Source organism: Sinocyclocheilus grahami, unplaced genomic scaffold, assembly GCF_001515645.1.
Source record: "Sinocyclocheilus grahami isolate Dianchi unplaced genomic scaffold, SAMN03320097.WGS_v1.1 scaffold229.1, whole genome shotgun sequence".
Lineage (NCBI taxonomy): Eukaryota > Metazoa > Chordata > Actinopteri > Cypriniformes > Cyprinidae > Sinocyclocheilus > Sinocyclocheilus grahami.
The window spans coordinates 1,048,177-1,061,964 of NW_015505408.1; the positions used below are offsets into that span (position 1 = coordinate 1,048,177).

At 35.2% G+C, this 13,788-nt stretch overlaps 1 protein-coding gene across 1 annotated transcript in view; it reads right to left on the reverse strand.

The window, feature by feature from the left end:
- The window catches only part of LOC107597202 (sarcolemmal membrane-associated protein-like), a 79,930-nt gene that overhangs the window by 40,822 nt on the left and 25,320 nt on the right, over positions 1–13,788 (reverse strand). Inside the window, exons 2-3 of the mRNA XM_016288157.1 lie at positions 9,126–9,273; positions 7,497–7,569 (exon numbers count right to left, since the gene is read on the reverse strand). Coding sequence (XP_016143643.1) covers positions 7,497–7,569; positions 9,126–9,273 — 221 coding nt within the window. The remainder of the gene's footprint in view (positions 1–7,496; positions 7,570–9,125; positions 9,274–13,788) is intronic.

Here is a 13,788-nt window from a genome sequence, read left to right on the forward strand (position 1 = left end):
CTTTTTCAACTTTAGTTAGTCTGTAATGTTGCTGTTTGAAAATAAAAAATATCTGCAAAGTTACAAAGTTCAAAGTCTACTTCAAAAGGAGATATTTTATTCAACAGAAATCTTTTCAAAAACTACAACGAACGACTCGTTTGGACTACAACGCATATTTTCCGGGATTTGTGATATCACAAATATCGACGAATGGGAGGAGACCTGGTTGAGCTGCACTAGAGAATGCAACGAGTGTTATCACTATGTCGGAGACACGCTAGCTTTCCCAAGTCAGACAAACTTAGAGTGGTTACAATCATCCGGGTTTAAATAGCGCTCAAATTGATTTGATTTTGATGCAATATTTACACTGAAGCTCGCAGGCAAGCAAGCTTTTTTTAAAAAAATAAAAATCAATTAATTGGAGATGCTTTTGATTATTAAAATTTAATGGAATCCAGAAAATAATGGAAAACAGAATTTGGTAAAGATAAAACTGTAAAACTCAATTAATTAGACAGGCTTTTTGATTAATACAATTTAATTTAACCATTAAAACAGAGTATAGAAAAATGAAAATGAAAAAAACGAATTTGGAAATAAAACGGATTTCATAGGGCCCTATAATTATAATTAAAAAAATGCTGTGGTAATAAAAATGGATGTAAATGAACAATAGCCTTTAAAATTCCTTAAAATACATCTATGACAGCAATGATAATTAGTTCAAATAAAGTATCAAAAGCAAGAAATCCTATGGTTTTATTGAACAAAACTGTTAAAATACATAATGTATTATAAACAATAGAGCTAATGTACATTACGCATTACAACAAAGGCCTGCAGAGGGCGCCAATGGCCTGACGATTGTTTTTACACATTAGGGCTTTTCGCACCACCTTAGTTCCAGAACTAAATATACAGTACTAAAGTACTGGGACGATTTTGCACGAACTATTTCCCAGTACCATTTAAAGGGTTGCATTCACACCAACAGTGTGTACTAAGAAGTGACGTAAGCCGGTCAACAGCGACGTCATTTGCGCGCTGCGTTAAACAACAGAAACAAAGAACAACGTTAACAACAGGAGGATGGAGGATGCTGTGATCGGAGCTGTGTGTTTGTTGTGTCTCGCGGGTTTCACAATAATGGACATGGAAAGTCGACGTATATGTAAAAAGATTGAAAGAACGGAAAGGAGGACTAAGAACCTCCAACAACAACCGGCAGTGCTACATTAGCTACAAGTGCCTGCACTTCAGCGTCCGTCCATCTATCGCTGTTCTCCATACTTGCGAAATAAGTTGACACAATGTTTACAGTATGTTTACACAGCGTTTTAAATCATGGCGGGTGAGGGCATTTTCATACGCGTTTGGCCAATCAATGTCTAAACCCAAACTCACAACAACATGCAGAGATGGAGGTTGAGACGCTCCACACATGTAAATGATAACAGTTCCTGTGGAACAGCATTTACTGTGAACTGAGCCACTGTGAGACGCACGTACGTAACCTACACGCATGTAAATAATTAAAGCGCATATACTGTATTAGAACTGCATCGCATATAACTATTTAATTAAATCGTAGCGTTTGTGAATTCCCAATTATGCTTAATTATGATTTTTTTTAAAATGGGTTTAATATATCATGCAGCCTTGGAAAACAGTCTAATAATGTGTTTTATGGATTCTCATCCGTAAAATGCGCCACTTCCGGTATTTTGCCGGTTAGTCGACGCAAGCAAAATGAAGTCGAGGATTTTTAAAAATTGAACAGTCGAATAAAAAAAACGACGAATCGCGACAGCCCTACTTTAAAACAACTGATTAAACCAATTAATGTGACATTTCTCAATAATTGGCACTGGCAAAGCAAACAAAACTAATCAACCACAGTTCGTATATACATTCCTAAAAAAAAAAAAAAAACGAACAAGTGACTCATCCAGAACCATAGCACCACATATCCAGCTCATGATGAAATAACCCTACCAATCCTTCAGTCATTGATAAACCAAATCAGTCACATAATAAAATACACTGCCTCAACTGGACTATACTTCTGTGAATGTCAGCTACAGCCAATTAGAACATACCTGATGTCTAACACACAGCTAAGAAGAGCAGTTCAGTTATGAAAAAGTGCTAAGATTCACCACTGGCTCATCAATAAAGATTTAGCATAATAAAGCAGCTTCCACATCAAGATCACAGTTAAAGAAGACATTACAGAATAGCACTTGCAGAAATTAAACAAGCCACAATGGAACCAATAAAGTGTGATTGGCACATTGGAAATACATTACATTTCCTATGAGTAAAGTGGAAACAATGTCCTAGTTCTAGCTGTGGTGCTCTGCTGCAATCTGTGATCAATTACAGTGGGAAAGAAATCGAGTTCACCCAATGGAGGAAACTGGACATCTCCAACCAGTGCTTGACTTTCTCGCCCTCCAGATGGAAAATAAAAACAATCAGCAAGGACCCAGCCCTCGATGACGATCATTTCTCTCTCGTTTCCCATCCTACAATAAATCTATCCATTCCTACTCATGGAGCAACAATGCAGATCTATCTGAAAGAGGCTAAACGAACAGCATCAAATGGAAAGAGTGAAGGCATTTTGCTGAGAAACTCTGAAAGGAAGGGAGATTTCTTAAGCAGATGTCTTTTGTCGACTAGCTGGAAAGAATCTGAGCAGGCTAGTGGGACGTAACTCTTTCAGAGGAACAATTTGTCAGGCTGCCTTTTTGACCTCAAACAGCAAGTAAAAGCCTTGACCGCAAACACGTACAAGCAGTCCCTCGAATGCATCTTCTAATAAACAGAAGAGCGCACAGACAAATGCCGCTAACCCCAAACACGCATCTCCACTGGCCTGGCTGGGCTCCAGAGGCAAGAGCTCAACAACTAGACGCGTGTGGCTTCTATAAATACATCCACAAGTTGGATGTGAACATGCGACTGGGTCGAGAGCTTGGCCAAGGAGCTCTACCGCCGTCATGGGACACAGCTGATGTTTGCTGAACAGGCCAAGCGGATGAGAAAAATGGGAGCAGAGCGAACAGAGATCGGACAATAGGCTTGTGCAACAGCAAATAAGTCATATAAAATAAGTAGATAATTTCTGCAGGACTAGCAACATCAACTTGTGACAAAAATGAATTCATCTGAATAAATAATGTGGGCTGGGAAAAATATATATTTAAGGGGTCCTATTATGCTGTTTTAAGAAGTCTTGATTCTGTTTTGGGGGTGTACTAGAACATGTTCTCATGCTTGGTGGTTCGAAAAACGCATTATTTTTCACATAATTTACTTTATTACAATATCTTTCTCCCCAGCCCTGGCACAAACAGCTCGATTAGCTTCGGATTTGATGAAGGCCCGCCTTCCGAAAAACGAAATGTGTTGTGATTGGTTAACTGTCCCAGTGCGTTGTGATAGGCGAACAGCTTAAATGGTGTTTCAGTACTGCCACGCCCCTTGCCAAAGCAGCAAGTTCCGTCTGCTCCGGTTTAGTTAAGGATGGCATCAATATTGCCATATCAATATGAGCCGGTTTCAGACCCCAAGAATATTGAGCAAGAGGATTGCGCAGAACCTTTGCACACACTGATATGGACGGACATGGCGAAAACTTGAGGCTACAGCAGCTATTCTTCGTTTTCTCTGATGCACTAACACTGCAGCAGCACTTCTTCGTCGTCGTCTTGTCTGATGCACTCAACCAAGTGTTCTAATCATGACCTCGCCCCTCCCCACTCCCCAACCATTTGAATTTCCTTAGGCGGGAATTATTTTAATGATATTCTAATGTGCCCCTTTGTGACATCACTAAACCCCGGAAAACAATGCTGTAGTCCAAACGAGCCATTCGTTGGTAGTTCTTGAAAAGGGATTTTTTTGAAAACGAAATATAACTTTGAGAGTTGTAACGTTGTAGATCTTTTTTATGCCCAAACATACACACTACACACTGACATTGACACTGCTTAAAAGGAACCCCTTTAAATATTTCCATTTACATACTTCCCTTTTTACATATACATTTTTCTACATTATTTACATATACATACATGTGTGTTTGTGTGTGTGTGAATGCATGTGTGTGTACATATACACATACACCCAGCATGTCATGGCACCTTTAATTAATCATTAAAAAAATAAAAAGTACATTTTAAAACAATGAGTGTATTATATGTATTAAATTATGTAAATAAATTAATTTATAATATTTTATACGTGTGAATTAATAATAAATATATTTTAAATTGTATAAATTTTATAAATATTATATGTATATAATAAAGTATATCTATATATTAGTATATTAATAATAAACATATTATATAAGTATATTAATATATTTATAATACGAACAGTATATATACACACACGATACACATATATATATATATATATATATATATATAAAATATCAAATTTCAATGTATGATTTAAAAATACATATTATAATAAAACAACATAAAAACAGCAAATTTCAATATGTAAGTGTATTATATGTATTCAATTCTATATATAAATATATGAGTGCATGCATACACAAATAAGTTAATTTATACATTTACATAATTACATAATTGCATAACATAATATTTTAATGCATATTACAAATGTGCTTTTATTAATGTACTTTATAATAAAATATAATAATAAATATTAATAAATTTCCAAAATAATAATACAGGCCATTTAATAACAGTTTTTTTGGGGGGGCCACTAGCTGATCCGATTAACGGACTAGTCAATTATTAAACAAGCAGTCAACAATCCCTGAGCCATCCCTAACACAGAGGGGTTAGAGTAAAGAAATAAGGTTCAGTCATTAATGCGTCTAGCCACAGGGTGGATTTAGAGACACTGTCTGCCAGCAGCTGAGACTCAAGGTGTGTGGTCCCTCATCCCTGCCAATGTTTATGGAGCTCTCTGCCATTTCCTTGTGCTCGCATTAAACGTAAGCGTTATTCAGCGAGCAGTTCCACGTTAAACAAGGAGAGCCGTAAATATATTTTAAAGCCCCAAAAACGGCAGATGCCCACAGCACACACCTTGTTTCCACGCGAGTTGGTTTAACAGGTCCTGCCAGCAACGGAGGCCGCGGGGAAGCGTTCGGCGCGAGAGCCATCTGCTTCACGGATGCCTTCCGTTAAACGATTTTTATAGCCAGTGATCCATACACGGTCAAACATCGCATTCATATGGTGGTAGGAAATCCCCTCCGTCAACAAGACCATCAATATCCCTCTTCATTAATATAATAAACACCAGACGTGCCGAGCATCAGATTACTAACTACACGACCGCTTGGCTCTGAACCCAGGATGGCAGTTCAATACCGGTACGCTATGGAGCCTTTTAACTAAATTAAGAGAATGCAGGTGAACTGTCAAGTTGGTGCACTTGGCTGGCATATACCTAGATGTCAATGTAATAAAAGCTGTCTGGATTTGGTGACACTCAGACTAATGCTGTAGAAACGGAGCAGATGGAGGCAGATGAGACCCGCGAGACCCCTACGGTGCCTGCGCTCATCTCTCTTCTCAAGACAGTCTGCTATTCGTGCAGCATCACCAAAATCCAATCAAAAATCATTAACTGCCCGGGGCACAGTGAATCACAGACAAAATGTAATTGAGGCCTTTGGGCAATAAAAAAATAAAAACCTTTTTTTTGTAAGCTATCGTTAAATCTGATGAACAATGTGGGAATCACTGCCATCACATTTGAAAAGAATACTGTGTGTTAAAGCAGTGCAAATTTAGATTTATTGATATAATATTGTAGTTTTTGTTAATATTTTGAATTAGATTTAATTTTTATATTTTTGTCATTTTGTTTCATGTTTTTAATAATTTTTTAAAAATGTTTACATAGTTTATAGAATTTTTTAGTCTATATCCAATAAAAAAAATTTTTTGAGTAATTTTAGTACTTTAAAGGGGTCCTAGTATGCTCTTTTTCAAAGTCTTGATTTTGTTTTGGGGGTGTACTAGAACAGGCTCTCATACTAGGTTGTTCGAAAAACATTTTTCACATATTTTACATTATTACAACACCTCTCTCCCCAGTCTAGAATGAACGGCTCGAACCGTTCCTGAATCAAATGAAGGCCCGCCTTCTGAAATACAAAATGTGCTATAATTGGTTAGCTGGGCCGGTGTGTGTTGTGATTGGTTAGCTGGGCCGGTGTGTGCTGTGATTGGTTAGCTGGGCCGGTGTGTGCTGTGATTGGTTAGCTGGGCCGGTGTGTGCTGTGATTGGTTAGCTGGGCCAGTGTGTGCTGTGATTGGTTAGCTGGGCCAGTGTGTGTTGTGATTGGCAGCACTCGGCGCCTGGTCGGTAAATGTCACGCCCCTTACCATAGCCGCCTGCGAGCTTCAGTGTAAATATTGCATCAAAATCAAATAAATTTGAGCGCGACTTAAACCCGGATGATTGTAACCACTCTAAGTTTGTCTGCCTTAGGAAAGCTAGCGTGTCTCCGACATAGTGATAACACTCGTTGCATTCTCTAGTGCAGCTCAACCAGGTCTCGTCCCATTCGTCGATATTTGTGATATCACAAATCCTGGAAAATATGCGTTGTAGTCCAAACGAGTCGTTCGTTGTAGTTTTTGAAAAGTGATTTCTGTTCAATAAAATCTCCTTTTGAAGTAGACTTTGAACTTTGTAACTTTGCAGATCTTTTTTATGCTCAAACAGCAACATTACAGACTAACTAAAGTTGAAAAAGAGAAAAAGCATAATAGGACCCCTTTTAAGGTAAACTAACTGAAAATAATTTTTGTAAAAAAAAATTATTTCATTTTAAGCTATAATAACACTGGGTTAAATACAATTTGAGTATCACTTGACAACCACAGAAAATAATGTTATAAAAACTAAACTAAGTAAAACAACATTAAAAAGACATTTATGTGCATTTACACATTTTTGTTCATTTTTACAAACTAAGTTTTCTGTAAATTATTTTTCAATTATTTTCTGTGATTTCATTTGGAATATTCTGAAAAAACAAAAGGCTTTGCCTACATGGCAAAAAAAAGCACAGAGCATCATTGTGACGTGTGGAGAGATAATACGTGTAAATACGCAATGTGCATTTGCTAAATAACCGAGAAAATAATCACAAATAAAGGAAATGATACAACCACGGAACAAAAACCAGCATAAAAGCCCAGATCTGATTCCCGTCATACAACATTTGGCCACTAACAGTCAAACTAACAGCCCACATGTCATTTCCTCTGAACAAGCACAGGCAAATGTTGTTTTGGGCAAGTGAATCAGTGGAATCAGCAGCTGTAAGCCTCAGCTCTCAAGAGATTATATCACATTATGTGCATGTTTTTATAAGTGATAGATCTAGTAATCATGAGTTACCTTAAAGAATATCTCACCAGGTTGAGGGAAGCATTGATAGAAGCTTTTTCCGAGATTAAACCACGAAAAATATTAAATAATCTTTAAACAGTACTTACTCTGAACGCCGCCGAGCTTCCATGCCATCTGGTAAGAAGAGCTTGATGGTCGACACTATACAGCCATGAGTGACTAAAACAACAAGAGAAACAAATTAAGGATGTATGACAACAGTGGTTACACAAAATAGTAGGGATGCACCGATATGAAAATTTTGGCCGATACCGATAACAGAAAAAATGAGCCGATATGGGCCGATACCGATATGGTGGCCGATATATCGTGCATCCCTACAAAATAGCATTATTTTCATAACAAGAAGAATTTAAACAAAGCTACAGGTTATCCTAAGCATAAACAGGTCATAAAAATGTACTAATATGAGGCTGTCTAAGATGCCTTGATCATCAAAAATATCCAGAGACTGATAAGAATTCCTGACGTTCTGATGAGACGCAACCAACTTGTGCCACAACAACGCAAAGACTTAAATGCACAACACTCAAATGTGACCGGAACCAAGTTTCCAAAGAAACTGGAACCTAATTTCAATACCTCACCAGTTAAAATACAGGTCTTCATGTTCATGTGTACTTTTGTTTTGTTATGAAGTAATGTTTGCTTTCATTCGTTCTAAAGGGTAAGTTACTTTGCATTTGTATCTGATTGTGAAAGCGTCCCATTGCATGTATTTGAGTTACGACACATCCAGAGCAGCAACCAGCCAGCGCTCTTGGGTTTCAAAAGCCATCTCTGCATTACAGTATCAAGTGTAGTATGTAACGGCTGCATTTGTGTAAAAGTGATTCTAGACCTATAACACAAAAAATGTAAACATGCAATTGTGTCCTATATTACAATAACAAAAAAAACCAGGGTCCCAAATTAACACTCATCAGCACCAAAAATATTAACAAATGGTTTATGACATTATGTAAGTGACATTATTTTATAAATATACATATATAAAAATCATTTTATATATATTTATTTATAAACAATTATTATATATTTAAGATTTTATACATTTATATATTTAAGATTTATTAAATATAATATTTAAATATATTTTTTTAAATAATTTAATTTATAAAAAATAGTATATTTATATTAAATATTCAATATATTGTGTATTTTTTATAATTATAAAGTGGTTAAAATACAATATTTAATATTATGTATGAATAAAATATATTGTAGTACATATCATACATAACATATTAAATATATATATTGATTTAAAAAAAATAAAAAGTATAAAATTCTATTATAAATTTATATTTAATTATTTAAAAAAAAATCTAAATCAATACATATTTATATTTAATTATAACAAATAATATGTACATATTAGGGCTGGACGATATGGCCAAAATTTATATCACGATATATTTCTTAATTTCGGTCGATACGATATAATCGAATCCGATATCGATATGAACACTATTAAAAAACCTCATAAAAACGTCCAAGAACGGCCACAACAGATGTCTGTACCTACAAACTCATGAAAAATGTATTTGCCAACTCTATGTATTATATATAAAAATGATAAAAAATAAAAATTATGCAGAGTTTTATATCCAGAAAGGAACATTTATATTTACACATCCACACCTGCATTACAGACAAATGCAAAGATGGATCATGTTTCATTATTGCGGCCAACACTGACTGGCTTTCCTCACCTTTCCGCGTGTTCTCCGTCACATCCACCCCAAACTGAATGATGTCACCGGAGAGCACCTCACAGGGAGGGCTCTCCTCCGACCCCCGGCTCAGACGCTGGCTGTTGATGAAGGTGCCATTGCTGCTTTTGGTGTCCTGGAGATAGAACTGTGAAGAGAGAGGAGACGGAAAGATTACCGATGCGTCAAATACAGCACTACACTGAAGAGTGCAGAACAAATGTCACAGCTGAAAGACAGCGATTGTTAAAAGGAGGAAGTACTCAAGATAATCTTGCATTGACCAAGAGGAGAAACAATCAGACTACATTTAATGCAGTTTATAGAGGTCAACAGTTTCATTGTTACAATACAGGTTATAACACATTCTCAATGCAGAAGAGAAACATAAAACCTATAATTTGACTAGACTGGTAAAATTGACTAATTTCAGTTTTGTTCTTGTTTAAAAAAAAAATAGTATAACATTTTTAAATAAGATTTTATTAAAATGAAGCCAATATAAAAATAAAATACAAATATTAGATGGAAAAACTCAAAATATGTTGCTTCAAAAATGTTGCCTTCACTATACAGAACTATAAAAAAATAAAATAAAAAGACAAAAGCACAGAAGTAAAACTAAAATGAACACTGAAAACAAAAATAAAAGATATTGCAAAATATTAACAAGTACTATAAAATTAGAACTGTTGCTTTTAACTGAAATAAGTTTAAGTAAAGAAATTGCTGATACTAAAAAGAAAAAAAGTATGCATAAATACATTTTAATAAACAAAGAAAAAGGACAGAAGCACATAATAAAATTACTAAAATTAAAATGAAGGTTGAAAACTTAATGCAGTTTATAGAGGTCAACAGTTTCATTGTTACAATACAGGTTATAACACATTCTCAATGCAGAAGAGAAACATAAAACCTATAATTTGACTAGACTGGTAACTAGACACCTCAGTTTTGTTATCGTTTACTATAACTATTAAAAATAGTTTCAAACAGGCAGTAGTGAAACATAAAAAAAACTATAATTTAACTAGACTGGAAAAATTTACTAATTTCAGTTTTGTTCTTGTTTAAAAAAAAATAGTATAACATTTTTAAATAAGATTTTATTAAAATGAAGCCAATATAAAAATAAAATACAAATATTAGATGGAAAAACTCAAAATATGTTGCTTCAAAAATGTTGCCTTCACTATACAGAACTATAAAAAAATAAAATAAAAAGACAAAAGCACAGAAGTAAAACTAAAATGAACACTGAAAACAAAAATAAAAGATATTGCAAAATATTAACAAGTACTATAAAATTAGAACTGTTGCTTTTAACTGAAATAAGTTTAAGTAAAGAAATTGCTGATACTAAAAAGAAAAAAAGTATGCATAAATACATTTTAATAAACAAAGAAAAAGGACAGAAGCACATAATAAAATTACTAAAATTAAAATGAAGGTTGAAAACAAAAAATTGTTCATTGAAAATATTACAACAAATACATAAAATTAGAACTGTTGTCTTTAACTGAAAAGTTCAAGTGCTAAAATTACTAAAACTTAAATGAATGCTTTAAAGAAGTATTCAAAAAACTAATAATAATTACAATAGTACAGAGTAAACATACTAAAACTTAAATTAAAATAAAAATTACAATTAAAAAAAAGAAAAATATTCATAAATAAATACTATAATAGTAAATAAATAAGGCTTAAATAAAACCAGCACCCATCTGACATATGTATTGGCTTCCTATTATGATCAAACATCACTAATTAAACGTTATCTGACTGAAAGGCAATCAAAAGCAACCTCTACTCATACAAGTTACTGCTGAAAATAACCAATACTGTCCTTAAGTGTTGACCAGGCAAGCTCTCAACTCATTTACTCGCCATGTTCAACATCCCTGATCGGTTTAGTTACACACCTAATAACAAACAGCCATCAAGGGCGCCAGAGAACTGGCTTTGGAGCTGTCATGAATTGTAATTGTTTCATGTACGCTGTTGAACTCCCTTCATTCAGAATGAATGCTACAGAATTTACTCTCTCGGCTGGATGAAAAGACTCACTGTCAAAAACGACTACAGTATGAGTGACATTCATTATTTCCGCCCAACGGCAACATCCCACATCATGCGTCACATGTGGGCTTCACTGCTAACAGGTTCACCAGGTTAAGCCACAGGATGAATGCAGTCTTCTTCAATGCAATGAAATCAAGGTTATGACTTGATAAGACCCACAAACCTGACATTTTAATTTACATTATGCAACTGATTGGCCATATGATCAAGCAGGAGTTGAGCGCTATCACATCCTCCATCATAGCAGGAGTGAAATGTGATATGTGTTTGTTTTACGTGTATTTTGGCATGGAGACTGCATGATATTGGTGATGCATCTGTTCATAAGCAACCAGCTCATTTGGAGAAAACACAGATTAGCTCATGTGCATAAAGAATAAGGCTGGTTTAATTCAGAAATACATCTTTATCAAAGCCAAGCAACAGAAACATAATGCATGCAGAAGCAGAACTGCCTCTGGTTCACGGTTTGATGTCACATATAACTGGATGCTACATACGGTCCTTCTACTTTTCTAAGTGACTTTAAAAAAAAACACAGAACTAGTAAGTGTACAAGCAAACGAGAAAGAATGGAGAAGCACAAATGACATAGCATATTCCCTCCTATTTCCTCATGCTAACGGTTGTGCTGACTGTATTCTGAGGTTATTGTGGTCGCAGATCTCTTTTTTTTTTTATTTGTTAAATTTTCTAAAAGCCCATAATGTTAATGTCACTTATGCATAAGCAGGAACTGAGTAAAAATGAGATTAACAAAACTTGATAGGCAGCACTACATGACAGCAACATATAAGCAACAAAAATATTAACAATTATACTTCAATTAGATATTAACAAACAATATCTACTGATATGTTAAGGATTATTTAATAAACATTAAAATACAGGCACAATTTAAAAAATACATGTGAATTAGATATGCACTATTGCAGGGATTCCCAAACATTTTTGATAGCGAAACCCCTTTGACATTAAACCCTGATATTTAAGTCAATTAATAGTTCAATAATTTAACAACACTTTCACATGTTCAGGCTTCTCTGATGTTGGTTAAGTCACATGCAGGGGAACAAATACAAAAATTTATTATTTTGAAAATTTAATTTAATTTATTTACATATTAGTGCTGCATTATGTGGTCAGAAAATTATACTTTTTCATATATCATGGTTTCAACTGCAATATAATAAACATTCAGGCAAAAAGGCCACAATATTATCATCATTAATAATAATATTATTAATAATAATACAATTATTTTATTACAAATATTTTTACTCTACAATTATTTATGAATTATTTTATATTTTTATACTTTAATAAGAAATTCGTATTTTATCATTTTATTTTGCACCAGTTTAAAACAATACTGTCAGACGAACTTCAATCTACTTTACAACTGTTCTCTCATTTTTTTCACTCAGCCTTACTTGGTAGTGTAAAATACTTAATGTGTGATTCCTAAACTATCATTATAAAGTCAAATGGTAGCAGTTTAGGGAGAAACTTTTGCTCGCCTTCATTTATCAACAGCTGGCGTGTTAAATATTGATTAAATATGCTAGGACACGGCACTAATTCTCCTGCATGTGTCACAGCGACCGTCAAGTGGCTACTGCACAGGGGGTGAGTGCAATACAGAGAGAGAATGAATGAGCGAGAAAGAGAGAGGGCTGATTTTTCTGTCAGGGATTCGCCCCCATATCCCATCGTCAAAGAGCACATTAGCATTCCTGAAGAGACACGACGCTGCCACCAGCCTTCTGCCTCTAACACAAATCTGATTTGAACTTATCAGCAGCACATCTCAAACAGGTGCCAGTATTCCTGAGATCAGTGTGAAGGTCATCATTCATCCTATAAGAAATCTCTTTATATTCTACCTAACGGAGTCCATGTGCTGACTGGAACTATTTTGAGTGCAGGTCTTATATAAGCTGTACAGAAAGGCAGTATTACCCTGTGCAAACAAGAGCAGAGAAGATTTGTGCAATTAACACTTCCAACACTGATAATTAAAAGGAATCATGGGAAGGAAGGAGGTGGAACATCAACTTCAGTTCTGCTGGTGGAATAGTTTAAGCAAGACATTTCTGGAGACCGTACGCTCATGCGCACTCGCAGCGCAAACACATAATGCCAGGTTCACATTACTCCGTTTGCAGTGTGTATTTTTTCCACGCTCATGTTAACGAATTAATAAAGCGTGCACACTGTTGCTGTCCGGCAGTGCGTTCAACAAGCGGTGCGTCTGCAGCAGAGCAGAGATCGTTTCCAGACCGAGTCTATTTTTGCTGCGCTACAAGCGCTGAATTAAAGTAACAGCGCATTTTTGCAGTAAATATGTACATGGATTGACACGAAAATGCAGTAATTACACCATATTACTGCATACAATGCATATTCGCACACGCAGCGCAAACACATAATGCCAGGTTCACATTACTCCGTTTGCAGTGCGTATTTTTTCCGCGCTCATGTTAACGGATTAATAAAGCATGCACACTGTTGCTGTCCGGCAGTGTGTTCCACAAGCGGTGCGTCTGCAGCAGAGCAGAGATCGTTTCCAGACCGA